The sequence below is a fragment of the Salvelinus fontinalis genome, chromosome 1 (genome assembly GCF_029448725.1).
Source record: "Salvelinus fontinalis isolate EN_2023a chromosome 1, ASM2944872v1, whole genome shotgun sequence".
NCBI lineage: Eukaryota > Metazoa > Chordata > Actinopteri > Salmoniformes > Salmonidae > Salvelinus > Salvelinus fontinalis.
Window position 1 is genome coordinate 94,108,424 of NC_074665.1, and position 19,867 is coordinate 94,128,290.

Genomic DNA, 19,867 nt, shown 5'->3' on the forward strand with positions numbered 1-19,867 from the left:
CCTCTAGGAAACAAGTGGGAATTGTTTGTACAGAGTTAGAAAAGACAGTGAAGGCTCTAACTGTGTTTTCCATGTTTCAGACGTTCAGACCTCTGCTGGGGAAGGCTACTCTGGGTTCCATCACGGCTGTGGAGTTCTTCTCTGACAGACAACTGGACTTCCTGTCTGACCACGGAGCATACCAGCCCTACCAGGTCAGTGGACACACACCCGTACACACATGATTACATACCAGCCCTACCAGGTCAGTGATTACATAGCTTTGGGCACTGGCTCGTCTGTGACACCGTCAAATGAAGGTTCTGGTGATCCTCATTCCATTATGGAGTCATTTCCTGCACCGCCAATCTGATATTATGGTGGAATTCTCCTAGGTGTCTCTGGAGAAAGACCTGTCTGTTTAGTTGGAGGAGTTCTCCTAGGAGTCTCTGGAGAAAGACCTGGTCGTTTAGTTGGAGGAGTTCTCCTAGGAGTCTCTGGAGAAAGACCTGTCTGTTTAGTTGGAGGAATTCTCCTAGGTGTCTCTGGAGAAAGACCTGTCTGTTTAGTTGGAGGAATTCTCCTAAGTGTCTCTGGAGAAAGACCTGGTCGTTTAGTTGGAGGAGTTCTCCTAGGTGTCTCTGGAGAAAGACCTGGTCGTTTAGTTGGAGGAATTCTCCTAGATGTCTCTGGAGAAAGACCTGGTCGTTTAGTTGGAGGAGTTCTCCTAGGTATCTCTGGAGAAAGACCTGGTCGTTTAGTTGGAGGAGTTCTCCTAGGAGTCTCTGGAGAAAGACCTGGTCATTTAGTTGGAGGAGTTCTCCTAGGAGTCTCTGGAGAAAGACCTGGTCGTTTAGTTGGAGGAGTTCTCCTAGGAGTCTCTGGAGAAAGACCTGTCTGTTTAGTTGGAGGAATTCTCCTAGGTGTCTCTGGAGAAAGACCTGTCTGTTTAGTTGGAGGAATTCTCCTAGGTGTCTCTGGAGAAAGACCTGGTCGTTTAGTTGGAGGAGTTCTCCTAGGAGTCTCTGGAGAAAGACCTGGTCGTTTAGTTGGAGGAGTTCTCCTAGGAGTCTCTGGAGAAAGACCTGGTCGTTTAGTTGGAGGAATTCTCCTAGGTGTCTCTGGAGAAAGAGCTCATATCTCTAAATGAAAGGACGTGAGAGACGGAAGCTCATACCTCTAAATGAAAGGACGTGAAAGAGAGTTTCCTGCCTCCTGTATTGGGTAGAATAATGACGTAATTTGCTTCCTGCTGGGGGTTGTTGTGAGGAGATGAGGTTGTTGTGAGGAGATGAGGGGCTGGTGGTGGTTGTGAGGAGATGAGGTGCTGGGGGTTGTTGTGAGGAGATGAGGTGCTGGGGGTTGTTGTGAGGAGATGAGGTGCTGGGGGTGGTTGTGAGGAGATGAGGTGCTGGGGGTGGTTGTGAGGAGATGAGGTGCTGGGGGTTGTTGTGAGGAGATGAGGTGCTGGGGGTTGTTGTGAGGAGATGAGGGGCTGGGGGTTGTTGTGAGGAGATGAGGGGCTGGGGGTTGTTGTGAGGAGATGAGGTGCTGGGGGTTGTTGTGAGGAGATGAGGTGCTGGGGGTTGTTGTGAGGAGATGAGGTGCTGGGGGTTGTTGTGAGGAGATGAGGGGCTGGGGGTTGTTGTGAGGAGATGAGGTGCTGGGGGTTGTTGTGAGGAGATGAGGTGCTGGGGGTTGTTGTGAGGAGATGAGGGTTGTTGTGAGGAGATGAGGTGCTGGGGGTTGTTGTGAGGAGATGAGGTGCTGGGGGTTGTTGTGAGGAGATGAGGTGCTGGGGGTTGTTGTGAGGAGATGAGGGTTGTTGTGAGGAGATGAGGGTTGTTGTGAGGAGATGAGGGTTGTTGTGAGGAGATGAGGGTTGTTGTGAGGAGATGAGGGTTGTTGTGAGGAGATGAGGGTTGTTGTGAGGAGATGTGGGTTGTTGTGAGGAGATGAGGGTTGTTGTGAGGAGATGAGGGTTGTTGTGAGGAGATGAGGTGCTGGGGGTTGTTGTGAGGAGATGAGGGGCTGGGGGTTGTTGTGAGGAGATGAGGGTTGTTGTGAGGAGATGAGGTGCTGGGGGTTGTTGTGAGGAGATGAGGGTTGTTGTGAGGAGATGAGGTGCTGGGGGTTGTTGTGAGGAGATGAGGTGCTGGGGGTGGTTGTGAGGAGATGAGGTGCTGGGGGTTGTTGTGAGGAGATGAGGGGCTGGGGGTTGTTGTGAGGAGATGAGGGTTGTTGTGAGGAGATGAGGGGCTGGTGGTGGTTGTGAGGAGATGAGGGGCTGTTTTGAAAGGATGAGGGGCTGGGGGTTGTGTGGAGGTCTGTAGGGTGGAGGAGGAGAACAGGAGGAGGAAGGGGGAGCAGAAATCTGTTTGGTATAAAGGACACAATGAAGTCACTGTTTGTAGGGCCAGCCAGCCAGCCAGCCAGCCAGCCAGCCAGCCAGCCAAGCTGAGGATCGTAGTGTGGGGTAAATAACTGACAGGAGGAATAGGAGAAGGACAAGGTGAAAGAAGAGAAGGAGAGGCTGGACTGTGACCAGCAGCAGTGAGTCAGAGCTTTACAAGACTAGAGAGAAAGCAAGACGAGGTACTCCAGCCTGCTCCAGCTGCTACTCTTCTGACAGTGGACTGTACAGTGACCTCTGTTGGGCTGAAGTTGGATGACATTGAATGCAGGGTTGTACAGGGTGGCTTACCATTTAATAGTAATAGTATGTCTATTTGTTGAATTGGTACACCATTTTCTCTGAGTGACAGACTAGTTTTCCATTTGTTAGTATCTCAGGTTTTCCCTCAGAACACACTAATGCTCTGTACCCTGTTCACCAATGGATATTTTGACATAAGTGTCCTCCTTGGACTTCCCCCCCGCCACTGTAATTCAATGTAAGGCCGTCCCCGACAACAACAAAATATTGGTCGACTGAAAGTCGTCTGTTCTTTCGGCCAATCGATTGGTCTAAATGTTAAAACGTAATTTATTTTCATATATAGACTAACCCTATGTGTTTGAATCAAATCAACTATATACACAGCTGGTCTGAGGATTTAACTGCTCTGTGTGATTAAGACAAATGTATTGTTGATTTAACCAGGTGGGACAGTTGAGAACAAGTTCTCATTTACAACTGCAACCTGGACAAGATAAAGCAAAGCAGTGCGACAAAAACAAACAACACAGAGTTACATGTAAACACACGTAAAGTCAATAACACAATAGAAAAATCTATTTACAGTGTGTGCAAATGTAGAAGAGTAGGGAGGTAAGGCAATAAATAAGCCATAGTGGCGAAAGCCATAGACTGCTGCAGCTCCCTGGGACTGGGACTGGGACTGCCGCAGCTCCCTGGGACTGGGACTGGGACTGCCGCAGCTCCCTGGGACTGGGACTGGGACTGCCGCAGCTCCCTGGGACTGGGACTGGGACTGCCGCAGCTCCCTGGGACTGGGACTGGGACTGCCGCAGCTCCCTGGGACTGGGACTGGGACTGCCGCAGCTCCCTGGGACTGGGACTGGGACTGGGACTGCCGCAGCTCCCTGGGACTGGGACTGGGACTGCCGCAGCTCCCTGGGACTGGGACTGCCGCAGCTCCCTGGGACTGGGACTGCCGCAGCTCCCTGGGACTGGGACTGCCGCAGCTCACTGGGACTGGGACTGCCGCAGCTCACTGGGACTGCCACAGCTCACTGGGACTGGGACTGGGACTGCCACAGCTCCCTGGGACTGGGACTGGGACTGCCGCAGCTCCCTGGGACTGGGACTGGGACTGCCGCAGCTCCCTGGGACTGGGACTGGGACTGCCGCAGCTCCCTGGGACTGCCGCAGCTCCCTGGGACTGCCGCAGCTCCCTGGGACTGCCGCAGCTCCCTGGGACTGGGACTGGGACTGCCGCAGCTCCCTGGGACTGGGACTGGGACTGGGACTGCCGCAGCTCCCTGGGACTGGGACTGCCGCAGCTCACTGGGACTGGGACTGCCACAGCTCACTGGGACTGCCACAGCTCACTGGGACTGGGACTGGGACTGCCACAGCTCCCTGGGACTGGGACTGGGACTGCCGCAGCTCCCTGGGACTGGGACTGGGACTGCCGCAGCTCCCTGGGACTGCCGCAGCTCCCTGGGACTGCCGCAGCTCCCTGGGACTGGGACTGGGACTGCCGCAGCTCCCTGGGACTGGGACTGGGACTGGGACTGCCGCAGCTCCCTGGGACTGGGACTGCCGCAGCTCCCTGGGACTGGGACTGCCGCAGCTCCCTGGGACTGGGACTGCCGCAGCTCACTGGGACTGGGACTGCCGCAGCTCACTGGGACTGCCACAGCTCACTGGGACTGGGACTGGGACTGCCGCAGCTCCCTGGGACTGGGACTGCCGCAGCTCCCTGGGACTGGGACTGGGACTGCCGCAGCTCCCTGGGACTGCCGCAGCTCCCTGGGACTGCCGCAGCTCCCTGGGACTGCCGCAGCTCCCTGGGACTGCCGCAGCTCCCTGGGACTGGGACTGCCGCACATCAGCCCACAGAGAGAGAAGCACGAGATTGAACTTCACTCAACTTTCCAGAGCAGTGGTCACCAACCGGTCGCTCACGATCCACTGGTCCGTCTCCAAGGCATCTCTAGAAGATCACGATCCACTGGTCCATCTCCAAGGCATCTCTAGACGATCACGATCCACTGGTCCATCTCCAAGGCATTCCTAGTCGATCACGATCCACTGGTCCATCTCCAAGGCATTCCTAGTCGATCACGATCCACTGGTCCATCTCCAAGGCATTCCTAGTCGATCACGATCCACTGGTCCATCTCCAAGGCATTCCTAGTCGATCACGATCCACTGGTCCATCTCCAAGGCATCTCTAGACGATCACGATCCACTGGTCCATCTCCAAGGCATTCCTAGTCGATCACGATCCACTGGTCCATCTCCAAGGCATTCCTAGTCGATCACGATCCACTGGTCCATCTCCAAGGCATTCCTAGTCGATCACGATCCACTGGTCCATCTCCAAGGCATTCCTAGTCGATCACGATCCACTGGTCCATCTCCAAGGCATTCCTAGTCGATCACGATCCACTGGTCCATCTCCAAGGCATTCCTAGTCGATCACGATCCACTGGTCCATCTCCAAGGCATTCCTAGTCGATCACGATCCACTGGTCCATCTCCAAGGCATTCCTAGTCGATCACGATCCACCGGTCCATCTCCAAGGCATCCCTAGTCAATCACGATCCACCGGTCCATCTCCAAGGCATTTCTAGACGATCACGATCCACCGGTCCATCTCCAAGGCATCTCTAGTCGATCACGATCCACCGGTCCATCTCCAAGGCATTCCTAGTCGATCACGATCCACCGGTCCATCTCCAAGGCATTCCTAGTCGATCACGATCCACCGGTCCATCTCCAAGGCATTCCTAGTTGATTGCGATCCACTGGTCCATCTCCAAGGCATTCCTAGTCGATCGCGATCCACTGGTCCATCTCCAAGGCATTCCTAGTCGATCACGATCCACTGGTCCATCTCCAAGGCATTCCTAGTCGATCACGATCCACTGGTCCATCTCCAAGGCATTCCTAGTCGATCGCGGTCCACTCCATCTCCAACACGATCAACGTTTCCCTTTACTGTGGCAATTGTGATCGAATCAACGGAATATTATTGAGTTATTAGCCCAGTTATAGATCATTTGTAGTATGCAATAAGGGAGTGACTACTTCCTACAATAGCACAAAATTTATACATTTGTTGACATCTTTGAAAAGTGAGTCAGGTAAAAGAGCAGTATTTTGAGACAAGCTTGAATATAAGTAGCCAATAGGCAGAGGCTATCATCATTTGACTGATTCTCTGTAGTAAATGTTTGGGAATAATAATGCATTTTATTCTGTAAAGTGGTTTCTTGCATCAAACAATACATTTTCAGTCATCTTGTCTGAAGGACAAGTGGATTAACAGGTTGTCAAGCCTGTTTTTCAACAGTCTCATGGAATGTAGGCTTACATTGAACACCACACATTGGCTGCTACTGTCGGCTGAATGACAGAACAGCTATTTCCATGTTAACATATTACGGGATGCATTTTCTCCATTGTTTTTGATGTTAGGCTACTCTGGTAGGCCTACATTATGATCAAGTAGCCACATTAGCCTACTTAGCCACTGTTAAAACTAACTTAAAGCGGGTACAGCCTCAGTGTTGACAGTAAAACTGTGACTTATAGTGGGTACAGCCTCGGTGTTGACAGTAAAACGGTAACTTAAAGCGGGTACAGCCTCAGTGTTCACAGTATAACGGTAACTTATAGTGGGTACAGCCTCAGTGTTCACAGTAAAACTGTAACTTAAAGCGGATACAGCCTCAGTGTTGACAGTAAAACTGTAACTTAAAGCGGGTACAGCCTCAGTGTTCACAGTATAACGGTAACTTATAGTGGATACAGCCTCAGTGTTGACAGTAAAACTGTAACTTAGCGGGTACAGCCTCAGTGTTGACAGTAAACCTGTAACTTAAAGCGGGTACAGCCTCAGTGTTCACAGTAAAACTGTAACTTAAAGCGGGTACAGCCTCAGTGTTCACAGTAACTTAAAGCGGGTACAGCCTTTGGAAGTTGCACAGAATTTTCACAACGTTCAAGTTTGTGCTCAGCAGACCTGAAATTTGCTCTGTGTCGAAAACAATTTGAGGGAACATTGCCCTCAAACCTCAGCTCTCTTCACGTGAAACTTGTGAACGTCCCCTACATGTGAGAAATGGGGCCTGACCTAAAGCCCATCGTAATCACATCAATACATCGGTTATTACAAACTCCTAACTCCTTAATTTATGGCTAAGATCCCGTTAATGCAACCGCTGTGTCAGATTTCAAAAAAACTTTACGGAAAAAGCAAACCATGCAATAATCTGAGTACGGCGCTCAGACAACAAAACCAGCCATACAGATACCCGCAATGTTGGAGTCAACAGAAGTCAGAAATAGCGTTATAAATATTCACTTACCTTTGATGATCTTCATCAGAATGCACTCCCAGGAATCCCAGTTCCACAATAAATGTTAGATTTGTTTGATAACGTCCATTTATGTCCAAATACCTCCTTTTTGTTCGCGCCTTTAGCCCAGTGATCTAAATGCTCGATGGGCGATCGCTTAGTTCAGACGAAAAGTCCAAAAGTTCCGTTACAGTCCGTAGAAACATGTCAAACGATGTATAGAATCAATCTTTAGGATGTTTTTATCATCTATCTTCAATAATGTTTCAACTCGGAGAATTCCTTGCAATGGAAGAAATGCAATGGAACGCAAGATAACTCTCACGGGAACGCGCGTGGTCAGCTCATGGCACTCTGACTCAAAGAGCCCTCATTCCCCCCTCCTTCACAGTAGAAATATCAACCGAGGTTCTAACGACTGTTGACATCTAGTGGAAGCCTTAGGAAGTGCAATATGACCCATATCCCACTGTGTATTCAATAGGTGATGAGTTGAAAAACTACAAACCTCAGATTTCCAACTTCCTGGTTGGATTTTTTCTCAGGTTTTTGTCTGCCATATGAGTTCTGTTATACTCACATACATCATTCAAACAGTTTTAGAAACTTCAGAGTGTTTTCTATCGAAATCTACTAATAATATGCATATCTTAGCTTCTGGGACTGAGTTGCAGGCAGTTTACTCTGGGCATCTTTTTCATCCAAGCTACTCGATACTGCCCCCAGCCATAAGACGTTAATGAGGAGGATGTGAAAAATACACTTGAAACGGGGGAATATTTACTGGTTGCTCAGGAGGGAAAGGGGGAAATCAAATCTGTGGAAGACATTTTGACTTAGTTGTGGGAACTACTGGAGATGAAGAACAAGGAGGATTGTGTGAGTACTGTGTGCCAAACAGGTGCTGTAGCATTAATATAGGACTATTTTGTATTTAGGTCAAAATAGTCCATATTAAGAGAGGAAATAGAGAGACTAACAGTACAGATCGATAGCAATAAAAACTGTACCATAGAGGCTCAGAATACGTCAGAGGAAAAAAGGTGACTGTAGCAGGGTGACTACCAGGGTGACTGTAGTAAGGTGACTGTAGCAGGGTAGCGAGTTGACTAGCAGGGTGACTGTAGCAGGGTAGCGAGGTGACTGTAGCAGGGTGACTGTAGCAGGGTAGCGAGGTGACTGTAGCAGGGTGACTGTAGCAGGGTAGCAGGGTGACTGTAGCAGGGTAGCAGCTGTTGGCTCTGCTACACAACAGTCTCCCTCAGTGATCCACACAGAACTGACAGCTCTGTTCTGTAGCAGGGTAGCAGGGTGGGGAAGGAACTGCAGCTGTTGGCTCTGCTACACAACAGTCTCCCTCAGTGATCCACACAGAACTGACAGCTCTGTTCTGTAGCACCAACACAACGTTGTCTTTCCCCTGAAGGAAGGCAGGGCTGCACAGACAAAGCCCTCTCTGTCTCACAGCTCTCTCTGTCTCACAGCTCTCTGTCTCACAGCTCTCTCTGTCTCACAGCTCTCTGTCTCACAGCTCTCTCTGTCTCACAGCTCTCTGTCTCACAGCTCTCTGTCTCACAGCTCTCTCTGTCTCACAGCTCTCTCTGTCTCACAGCTCTCTCTGTCTCACAGCTCTCTCTGTCTCACAGCTCTCTCTGTCTCACAGCTCTCTCTGTCTCACAGCTCTCTCTGTCTCACAGCTCTCTGTCTCACAGCTCTCTCTGTCTCACAGCTCTCTCTGTCTCACAGCTCTCTCTGTCTCACAGCTCTCTCTGTCTCACAGCTCTCTCTGTCTCACAGCTCTCTCTGTCTCACAGCTCTCTCTGTCTCACAGCTCTCTCTGTCTCACAGCTCTCTCTGTCTCACAGCTCTCTCTGTCTCACAGCTCTCTCTGTCTCACAGCTCTCTCTGTCTCACAGCTCTCTCTGTCTCACAGCTCTCTGTCTCACAGCTCTCTGTCTCACAGCTCTCTCTGTCTCACAGCTCTCTCTGTCTCACAGCTCTCTCTGTCTCACAGCTCTCTCTGTCTCACAGCTCTCTCTGTCTCACAGCCCTCTCTCAGACGGGTCTCTGTCCTTCGCTCTGGGTAGTATCATGTTACTATAGCAACACTCCCTGAACACACACACAGTCACCATGGGCGTTCAACCTTACATTTAGCCAGCAACATAAGATCATGCTTTAGTCATGCAGAGCACAGAGCATTACGGGAGAAACCATCAACGCCACCACACTGTAGCCTTCTATCATATTACCGTAGCAACGCCACCACACTGTAGCCTTCTATCATATTACCGTAGCAACACCACCACACGGTAGCCTTCTATCATATTACCGTAGCAACACCACCACACGGTAGCCTTCTATCATATTACCGTAGCAACACCACCACACGGTAGCCTTCTATCATATTACCGTAGCAACACCACCACACTGTAGCCTTCTATCATATTACCGTAGCAACACCACCACACGGTAGCCTTCTATCATATTACCGTAGCAACGCCACCACACTGTAGCCTTCTATCATATTACCGTAGCAACACCACCACACGGTAGCCTTCTATCATATTACCGTAGCAACACCACCACACGGTAGCCTTCTATCATATTACCGTAGCAACACCACCACACGGTAGCCTTCTATCATATTACCGTAGCAACACCACCACACGGTAGCCTTCTATCATATTACCGTAGCAACACCACCACACTGTAGCCTTCTATCATATTACCATAGCAACGCCACCACACTGTAGCAACGCCACCACACTGTAGCCTTCTATCATATTACCGTAGCAACACCACCACACTGTAGCCTTCTATCATATTACCGTAGCAACACCACCACACTGTAGCCTTCTATCATATTACCATAGCAACGCCACCACACTGTAGCAACGCCACAACACTGTAGCCTTATATCGTATTACCGTAGCAACGCCACCACACTGTAGCCTTCTATCGTACTACCATAGCAACACCTTGACTCGTGCAGCCAGAGAGGGTGACAGCAGGGGGTGCTGCTCCTCATTGCCCTCTACGAGGCAGACTGGAGAGTGGTTCAGGAGACCTCACAACAGCAGGGGGTGCTGCTCCTCATTGCCCTCTACGAGGCAGACTGGAGAGTGGTTCAGGAGACCTCACAACAGCAGGGGGTGCTGCTCCTCATTGCCCTCTACGAGGCAGACTGGAGAGTGGTTCAGGAGACCTCACAACAGCAGGGGGTGCTGCTCCTCATTGCCCTCTACGAGGCAGACTGGAGAGTGGTTCAGGAGACCTCACAACAGCAGGGGGCGCTGCTCCTCATTGCCCTCTACGAGGCAGACTGGAGAGTGGTTCAGGAGACCTCACAACAGCAGGGGGCGCTGCTCCTCATTGCCCTCTACGAGGCAGACTGGAGAGTGGTTCAGGAGACCTCACAACAGCAGGGGGTGCTGCTCCTCATTGCCCTCTACGAGGCAGACTGGAGAGTGGTTCAGGAGACCTCACAACAGCAGGGGGCGCTGCTCCTCATTGCCCTCTACGAGGCAGACTGGAGAGTGGTTCAGGAGACCTCACAACAGCAGGGGGCGCTGCTCCTCATTGCCCTCTACGAGGCAGACTGGAGAGTGGTTCAGGAGACCTCACAACAGCAGGGGGTGCTGCTCCTCATTGCCCTCTACGAGGCAGACTGGAGAGTGGTTCAGGAGACCTCACAACAGCAGGGGGCGCTGCTCCTCATTGCCCTCTACGAGGCAGACTGGAGAGTGGTTCAGGAGACCTCACAACAGCAGGGGGTGCTGCTCCTCATTGCCCTCTACGAGGCAGACTGGAGAGTGGTTCAGGAGACCTCACAACAGCAGGGGGCGCTGCTCCTCATTGCCCTCTACGAGGCAGACTGGAGAGTGGTTCAGGAGACCTCACAACAGCTGTGTGTGTGATCAGGGGGCGCTCTGCTGTGGAATACTAATAACAGGACTCAGTCATGTGGAGCCTCTCAGTAATGGGACTGTGCCGTCAGACACACACCAGTGAGCAGCCCATTCATTGTTAATGAACACAGTTAATATGTCTGGCGTTAGTCTGTCTGAGCTGCTGTCCTGCTGAGTCCTGCTAGTGTTCTGTCTGTGTTCTGTCTGAGCTGCTGTCCTGCTGAGTCCTGCTAGTGTTCTGTCTGAGTCCTGCTAGTGTTCTGTCTGAGTCCTGCTAGTGTTCTGTCTGAGCTGCTGTCTCACTGAGTCCTGCTAGTGTTCTGTCTGAGTCCTGCTAGTGTTCTGTCTGAGCTGCTGTCCCACTGAGTCCTGCTAGTGTTCTGTCTGAGCTGCTGTCCCACTGAGTCCTGCTAGTGTTCTGTCTGAGCTGCTGAGTCCTGCTAGTGTTCTGTCTGAGCTGCTGTCCCACTGAGTCCTGCTAGTGTTCTGTCTGAGTCCTGCTAGTGTTCTGTCTGAGTCCTGCTAGTGTTCTGTCTGAGCTGCTGTCTCACTGAGTCCTGCTAGTGTTCTGTCTGAGCTGCTGTCCCACTGAGTCCTGCTAGTGTTCTGTCTGAGCTGCTGTCCCACTGAGTCCTGCTAGTGTTCTGTCTGAGCTGCTGTCCCACTGAGTCCTGCTAGTGTTCTGTCTGAGTCCTGCTAGTGTTCTGTCTGAGTCCTGCTAGTGTTCTGTCTGAGTCCTGCTAGTGTTCTGTCTGAGTCCTGCTAGTGTTCTGTCTGAGTCCTGCTAGTGTTCTGTCTGAGTCCTGCTAGTGTTCTGTCTGAGTCCTGCTAGTGTTCTGTCTGAGTCCTGCTAGTGTTCTGTCTGAGTCCTGCTAGTGTTCTGTCTGAGCTGCTGTCCCACTGAGTCCTGCTAGTGTTCTGTCTGAGCTGCTGTCCCACTGAGTCCTGCTAGTGTTCTGTCTGAGCTGCTGAGTCCTGCTAGTGTTCTGTCTGAGCTGCTGTCTCACTGAGTCCTGCTAGTGTTCTGTCTGAGCTGCTGTCCCACTGAGTCCTGCTAGTGTTCTGTCTGAGCTGCTGTCCCACTGAGTCCTGCTAGTGTTCTGTCTGAGCTGCTGAGTCCTGCTAGTGTTCTGTCTGAGCTGCTGTCTCACTGAGTCCTGCTAGTGTTCTGTCTGAGCTGCTGTCCCACTGAGTCCTGCTAGTGTTCTGTCTGAGCTGCTGTCCCACTGAGTCTTGCTAGTGTTCTGTCTGAGCTGCTGTCCCACTGAGTCCTGCTAGTGTTCTGTCTGAGCTGCTGTCCCACTGAGTCCTGCTAGTGTTCTGTCTGAGCTGCTGTCCCACTGAGTCCTGCTAGTGTTCTGTCTGAGCTGCTGTCCCACTGAGTCCTGCTAGTGTTCTGTCTGAGCTGCTGTCCCACTGAGTCCTGCTAGTGTTCTGTCTGAGCTGCTGTCCCACTGAGTCCTGCTAGTGTTCTGTCTGAGCTGCTGTCCCACTGAGTCCTGCTAGTGTTCTGTCTGAGCTGCTGTCCCACTGAGTCCTGCTAGTGTTCTGTCTGAGCTGCTGTCCCACTGAGTCCTGCTAGTGTTCTGTCTGAGCTGCTGTCCCACTGAGTCCTGCTAGTGTTCTGTCTGAGCTGCTGTCCCACTGAGTCCTGCTAGTGTTCTGTCTGAGCTGCTGTCCCACTGAGTCCTGCTAGTGTTCTGTCTGAGCTGCTGTCCCGCTGAGTCCTGCTAGTGTTCTGTCTGAGTCCTGCTAGTGTTCTGTCTGAGTCCTGCTAGTGTTCTGTCTGAGTCCTGCTAGTGTTCTGTCTGAGTCCTGCTAGTGTTCTGTCTGAGTCCTGCTAGTGTTCTGTCTGAGCTGCTGTCCCACTGAGTCCTGCTAGTGTTCTGTCTGAGCTGCTGTCCCGCTGAGTCCTGCTAGTGTTCTGTCTGAGCTGCTGTCTCGCTGAGTCCTGCTAGTGTTCTGTCTGAGTCCTGCTAGTGTTCTGTCTGAGCTGCTGTCCCACTGAGTCCTGCTAGTGTTCTGTCTGAGCTGCTGTCCCACTGAGTCCTGCTAGTGTTCTGTCTGAGCTGCTGTCCCACTGAGTCCTGCTAGTGTTCTGTCTGAGCTGCTGTCCCACTGAGTCCTGCTAGTGTTCTGTCTGAGCTGCTGTCCCACTGAGTCCTGCTAGTGTTCTGTCTGAGCTGCTGTCCCACTGAGTCCTGCTAGTGTTCTGTCTGAGCTGCTGTCCCACTGAGTCCTGCTAGTGTTCTGTCTGAGCTGCTGTCCCACTGAGTCCTGCTAGTGTTCTGTCTGAGCTGCTGTCCCACTGAGTCCTGCTAGTGTTCTGTCTGAGCTGCTGTCCCACTGAGTCCTGCTAGTGTTCTGTCTGAGCTGCTGTCCCGCTGAGTCCTGCTAGTGTTCTGTCTGAGCTGCTGTCTCGCTGAGTCCTGCTAGTGTTCTGTCTGAGCTGCTGTCCCGCTGAGTCCTGCTAGTGTTCTGTCTGAGCTGCTGTCCCGCTGAGTCCTGCTAGTGTTCTGTCTGAGCTGCTGTCCCGCTGAGTCCTGCTAGTGTTCTGTCTGACCTGCTGTCCCGCTGAGTCCTGCTAGTGTTCTGTCTGAGCTGCTGTCCCGCTGAGTCCTGCTAGTGTTCTGTCTGAGCTGCTGTCCAACTGAGTCCTGCTAGTGTTCTGTCTGAGCTGCTGTCCCACTGAGTCCTGCTAGTGTTCTGTCTGAGCTGCTGTCCCACTGAGTCCTGCTAGTGTTCTGTCTGAGCTGCTGTCCCGCTGAGTCCTGCTAGTGTTCTGTCTGAGCTGCTGTCCCGCTGAGTCCTGCTAGTGTTCTGTCTGAGCTGCTGTCCCACTGAGTCCTGCTAGTGTTCTGTCTGAGCTGCTGTCCCACTGAGTCCTGCTAGTGTTCTGTCTGAGCTGCTGTCCCACTGAGTCCTGCTAGTGTTCTGTCTGAGCTGCTGTCCCACTGAGTCCTGCTAGTGTTCTGTCTGAGCTGCTGTCCCACTGAGTCCTGCTAGTGTTCTGTCTGAGCTGCTGTCCCACTGAGTCCTGCTAGTGTTCTGTCTGAGCTGCTGTCCCGCTGAGTCCTGCTAGTGTTCTGTCTGAGTCCTGCTAGTGTTCTGTCTGAGTCCTGCTAGTGTTCTGTCTGAGTCCTGCTAGTGTTCTGTCTGAGTCCTGCTAGTGTTCTGTCTGAGTCCTGCTAGTGTTCTGTCTGAGCTGCTGTCCCACTGAGTCCTGCTAGTGTTCTGTCTGAGCTGCTGTCCCACTGAGTCCTGCTAGTGTTCTGTCTGAGCTGCTGTCCCGCTGAGTCCTGCTAGTGTTCTGTCTGAGCTGCTGTCTCGCTGAGTCCTGCTAGTGTTCTGTCTGAGCTGCTGTCCCGCTGAGTCATGCTAGTGTTCTGTCTGAGCTGCTGTCCCGCTGAGTCCTGCTAGTGTTCTGTCTGAGCTGCTGTCCCGCTGAGTCCTGCTAGTGTTCTGTCTGACCTGCTGTCCCGCTGAGTCCTGCTAGTGTTCTGTCTGAGCTGCTGTCCCACTGAGTCCTGCTAGTGTTCTGTCTGAGCTGCTGTCCTACTGAGTCCTGCTAGTGTTCTGTCTGAGCTGCTGTCCCACTGAGTCCTGCTAGTGTTCTGTCTGAGCTGCTGTCCCACTGAGTCCTGCTAGTGTTCTGTCTGAGCTGCTGTCCCGCTGAGTCCTGCTAGTGTTCTGTCTGACCTGCTGTCCCGCTGAGTCCTGCTAGTGTTCTGTCTGAGCTGCTGTCCCACTGAGTCCTGCTAGTGTTCTGTCTGAGCTGCTGTCCCGCTGAGTCCTGCTAGTGTTCTGTCTGAGCTGCTGTCCCGCTGAGTCCTGTTAGTGTTCTGTCTGAGTCCTGCTAGTGTTCTGTCTGAGTCCTGCTAGTGTTCTGTCTGAGTCCTGCTAGTGTTCTGTCTGAGTCCTGCTAGTGTTCTGTCTGAGCTGCTGTCCCACTGAGTCCTGCTAGTGTTCTGTCTGAGTCCTGCTAGTGTTCTGTCTGAGTCCTGCTAGTGTTCTGTCTGAGTCCTGCTAGTGTTCTGTCTGAGTCCTGCTAGTGTTCTGTCTGAGTCCTGCTAGTGTTCTGTCTGAGTCCTGCTAGTGTTCTGTCTGAGTCCTGCTAGTGTTCTGTCTGAGTCCTGCTAGTGTTCTGTCTGAGTCCTGCTAGTGTTCTGTCTGAGTCCTGCTAGTGTTCTGTCTGAGTCCTGCTAGTGTTCTGTCTGAGTCCTGCTAGTGTTCTGTCTGAGTCCTGCTAGTGTTCTGTCTGAGCTGCTGTCCCACTGAGTCCTGCTAGTGTTCTGTCTGAGCTGCTGTCCCACTGAGTCCTGCTAGTGTTCTGTCTGAGCTGCTGTCCCACTGAGTCCTGCTAGTGTTCTGTCTGAGCTGCTGTCCCACTGAGTCCTGCTAGTGTTCTGTCTGAGCTGCTGTCCCACTGAGTCCTGCTAGTGTTCTGTCTGAGCTGCTGTCCCACTGAGTCCTGCTAGTGTTCTGTCTGAGCTGCTGAGTCCTGCTAGTGTTCTGTCTGAGCTGCTGTCCCGCTGAGTCCTGCTAGTGTTCTGTCTGAGTCCTGCTAGTGTTCTGTCTGAGCTGCTGTCCCACTGAGTCCTGCTAGTGTTCTGTCTGAGCTGCTGTCCCACTGAGTCCTGCTAGTGTTCTGTCTGAGCTGCTGTCCCACTGAGTCCTGCAAGTGTTCTGTCTGAGCTGCTGTCCCACTGAGTCCTGCTAGTGTTCTGTCTGAGCTGCTGTCCCACTGAGTCCTGCTAGTGTTCTGTCTGAGCTGCTGAGTCCTGCTAGTGTTCTGTCTGAGTCCTGCTAGTGTTCTGTCTGAGCTGCTGTCTCACTGAGTCCTGCTAGTGTTCTGTCTGAGCTGCTGTCTCACTGAGTCCTGCTAGTGTTCTGTCTGAGCTGCTGTCTCACTGAGTCCTGCTAGTGTTCTGTCTGAGCTGCTGTCTCACTGAGTCCTGCTAGTGTTCTGTCTGAGCTGCTGTCCCACTGAGTCCTGCTAGTGTTCTGTCTGAGCTGCTGTCCCACTGAGTCCTGCTAGTGTTCTGTCTGAGCTGCTGAGTCCTGCTAGTGTTCTGTCTGAGCTGCTGTCTCACTGAGTCCTGCTAGTGTTCTGTCTGAGCTGCTGTCCCACTGAGTCCTGCTAGTGTTCTGTCTGAGCTGCTGTCCCACTGAGTCCTGCTAGTGTTCTGTCTGAGCTGCTGTCCCACTGAGTCCTGCTAGTGTTCTGTCTGAGCTGCTGTCCCACTGAGTCCTGCTGGTGTTCTGTCTGAGCTGCTGTCCCACTGAGTCCTGCTAGTGTTCTGTCTGAGTCCTGCTAGTGTTCTGTCTGAGCTGCTGTCCCACTGAGTCCTGCTAGTGTTCTGTCTGAGCTGCTGTCCCACTGAGTCCTGCTAGTGTTCTGTCTGAGCTGCTGTCCCACTGAGTCCTGCTAGTGTTCTGTCTGAGCTGCTGTCCCACTGAGTCCTGCTAGTGTTCTGTCTGAGCTGCTGTCCCACTGAGTCCTGCTAGTGTTCTGTCTGAGCTGCTGTCCCACTGAGTCCTGCTAGTGTTCTGTCTGAGCTGCTGTCCCACTGAGTCCTGCTAGTGTTCTGTCTGAGCTGCTGTCCCACTGAGTCCTGCTAGTGTTCTGTCTGAGCTGCTGTCCCACTGAGTCCTGCTAGTGTTCTGTCTGACCTGCTGTCCCGCTGAGTCCTGCTAGTGTTCTGTCTGAGTCCTGCTAGTGTTCTGTCTGAGCTGCTGTCCCACTGAGTTCTGCTAGTGTTCTGTCTGAGCTGCTGTCCCACTGAGTCCTGCTAGTGTTCTGTCTGAGCTGCTGTCCCACTGAGTCCTGCTAGTGTTCTGTCTGAGCTGCTGTCCCGCTGAGTCCTGCTAGTGTTCTGTCTGAGCTGCTGTCTCACTGAGTCCTGCTAGTGTTCTGTCTGAGCTGCTGTCCCACTGAGTCCTGCTAGTGTTCTGTCTGAGCTGCTGTCCCGCTGAGTCCTGCTAGTGTTCTGTCTGAGTCCTGCTAGTGTTCTGTCTGAGCTGCTGTCCCACTGAGTCCTGCTAGTGTTCTGTCTGAGCTGCTGTCCCGCTGAGTCCTGCTAGTGTTCTGTCTGACCTGCTGTCCCGCTGAGTCCTGCTAGTGTTCTGTCTGAGCTGCTGTCCCACTGAGTCCTGCTAGTGTTCTGTCTGAGCTGCTGTCCTACTGAGTCCTGCTAGTGTTCTGTCTGAGCTGCTGTCCCACTGAGTCCTGCTAGTGTTCTGTCTGAGCTGCTGTCCCACTGAGTCCTGCTAGTGTTCTGTCTGAGCTGCTGTCCCACTGAGTCCTGCTAGTGTTCTGTCTGAGCTGCTGAGTCCTGCTAGTGTTCTGTCTGAGCTGCTGTCCTACTGAGTCCTGCTAGTGTTCTGTCTGAGCTGCTGTCCCACTGAGTCCTGCTAGTGTTCTGTCTGAGCTGCTGTCCCACTGAGTCCTGCTAGTGTTCTGTCTGAGCTGCTGTCCCACTGAGTCCTGCTAGTGTTCTGTCTGAGCTGCTGTCCCACTGAGTCCTGCTAGTGTTCTGTCTGAGCTGCTGTCCCACTGAGTCCTGCTAGTGTTCTGTCTGAGCTGCTGAGTCCTGCTAGTGTTCTGTCTGAGCTGCTGTCCTACTGAGTCCTGCTAGTGTTCTGTCTGAGCTGCTGTCCCACTGAGTCCTGCTAGTGTTCTGTCTGAGCTGCTGTCCCACTGAGTCCTGCTAGTGTTCTGTCTGAGCTGCTGTCCCACTGAGTCCTGCTAGTGTTCTGTCTGAGCTGCTGAGTCCTGCTAGTGTTCTGTCTGAGCTGCTGTCTCACTGAGTCCTGCTAGTGTTCTGTCTGAGCTGCTGTCTCACTGAGTCCTGCTAGTGTTCTGTCTGAGTCCTGCTAGTGTTCTGTCTGAGCTGCTGTCCTACTGAGTCCTGCTAGGGTTCTGTCTGAGCTGCTGTCCCGCTGAGTCCTGCTAGTGTTCTGTCTGAGCTGCTGTCCCACTGAGTCCTGCTAGTGTTCTGTCTGACCTGCTGTCCCGCTGAGTCCTGCTAGTGTTCTGTCTGAGCTGCTGTCCGGCTGAGTCCTGCTAGTGTTCTGTCTGAGCTGCTGTCCCGCTGAGTCCTGCTAGTGTTCTGTCTGAGTCCTGCTAGTGTTCTGTCTGAGTCCTGCTAGTGTTCTGTCTGAGTCCTGCTAGTGTTCTGTCTGAGTCCTGCTAGTGTTCTGTCTGAGTCCTGCTAGTGTTCTGTCTGAGCTGCTGTCCCACTGAGTCCTGCTAGTGTTCTGTCTGAGCTGCTGTCCCACTGAGTCCTGCTAGTGTTCTGTCTGAGCTGCTGTCCCACTGAGTCCTGTCTGACCTGCTGTCCCACTGAGTCCTGCTATTGTTCTGTCTGAGCTGCTGTCCCATTGAGTCCTGCTAGTGTTCTGTCTGACCTGCTGTCCCATTGAGTCCTGCTAGTGTTCTGTCTGAGCTGCTGTCCCACTGAGTCCTGCTAGTGTTCTGTCTGAGCTGCTGTCCCACTGAGTCCTGCTAGTGTTCTGTCTGAGCTGCTGTCCCACTGAGTCCTGCTAGTGTTCTGTCTGAGTCCTGCTAGTCTTCTGTCTGAGTCCTGCTAGTGTTCTGTCTGAGCTGCTGTCCCACTGAGTCCTGCTAGTGTTCTGTCTGAGCTGCTGTCGCACTGAGTCCTGCTAGTGTTCTGTCTGAGCTGCTGTCCTACTGAGTCCTGCTAGTGTTCTGTCTGAGCTGCTGTCCTACTGAGTCCTGCTAGTGTTCTGTCTGAGCTGCTGAGTCCTGCTAGTGTTCTGTCTGAGCTGCTGTCCCACTGAGTCCTGCTAGTGTTCTGTCTGAGCTGCTGTCCCACTGAGTCCTGCTAGTGTTCTGTCTGAGTCCTGCTAGTGTTCTGTCTGAGCTGCTGTCCCACTGAGTCCTGCTATTGTTCTGTCTGAGCTGCTGTCCCACTGAGTCCTGCTAGTGTTCTGTCTGAGCTGCTGTCCCACTGAGTCCTGCTAGTGTTCTGTCTGAGCTGCTGTCCCACTGAGTCCTGCTAGTGTTCTGTCTGAGCTGCTGTCCCACTGAGTCCTGCTAGTGTTCTGTCTGAGTCCTGCTAGTGTTCTGTCTGAGCTGCTGTCCCACTGAGTCCTGCTATTGTTCTGTCTGAGCTGCTGTCCCACTGAGTCCTGCTAGTGTTCTGTCTGAGCTGCTGTCCCACTGAGTCCTGCTAGTGTTCTGTCTGAGCTGCTGTCCCACTGAGTCCTGCTAGTGTTCTGTCTGAGCTGCTGTCTCACTGAGTCCTGCTAGTGTTCTGTCTGAGCTGCTGTCCCACTGAGTCCTGCTATTGTTCTGTCTGAGCTGCTGTCCCACTGAGTCCTGCTAGTGTTCTGTCTGAGCTGCTGTCCCACTGAGTCCTGCTAGTGTTCTGTCTGAGCTGCTGTCCCACTGAGTCCTGCTAGTGTTCTGTCTGAGCTGCTGTCCCACTGAGTCCTGCTAGTGTTCTGTCTGAGCTGCTGTCCCACTGAGTCCTCCTGGGGTCCTGTTCCCTATATAGAGCACTACATTTGACTAGGGCCCTGTTCCCTATATAGAGCACTACATTTGATTAGGGCCGATAGGGAATGGGGTGCCATTTGGGACTCTGTTACACCACTCCTCTCCGAGTCACACTGGATCTGCCTGGTTTTAGTCACACTGGATCTGCCTGGTTTTAGTCACACTGGATCTGCCTGGTTTTAGTCACTCTGGATCTGCCTGGTTTTAGTCACTCTGGATCTGCCTGGTTTTAGTCACTCTGGATCTGCCTGGTTTTAGTCACTCTGGATCTGCCTGGGTTTATTATGTAAATAAGAGATGCAGAGAGATGCCAGCGCCATGCATTTCTTTATACGCCATGCATGTCATATAGGCTGGTAGACTGTCTGTCTAATGGATGGATGTATAGGTCAGGTATAGACTGGTAGACTGTCTAATGGATGGATGTATAGGTCAGGTATAGACTGGTAGACTGTC

At 52.4% G+C, this 19,867-nt stretch overlaps 1 protein-coding gene across 1 annotated transcript in view; it reads left to right on the forward strand.

The window, feature by feature from the left end:
* jmjd1cb (jumonji domain containing 1Cb) overlaps nt 1-19,867 on the forward strand; it is a 341,652-nt gene that overhangs the window by 145,083 nt on the left and 176,702 nt on the right. Inside the window, exon 3 of the mRNA XM_055936592.1 lies at nt 81-194. Within this exon, the coding sequence (XP_055792567.1) occupies nt 81-194 (114 nt within the window). The remainder of the gene's footprint in view (nt 1-80; nt 195-19,867) is intronic.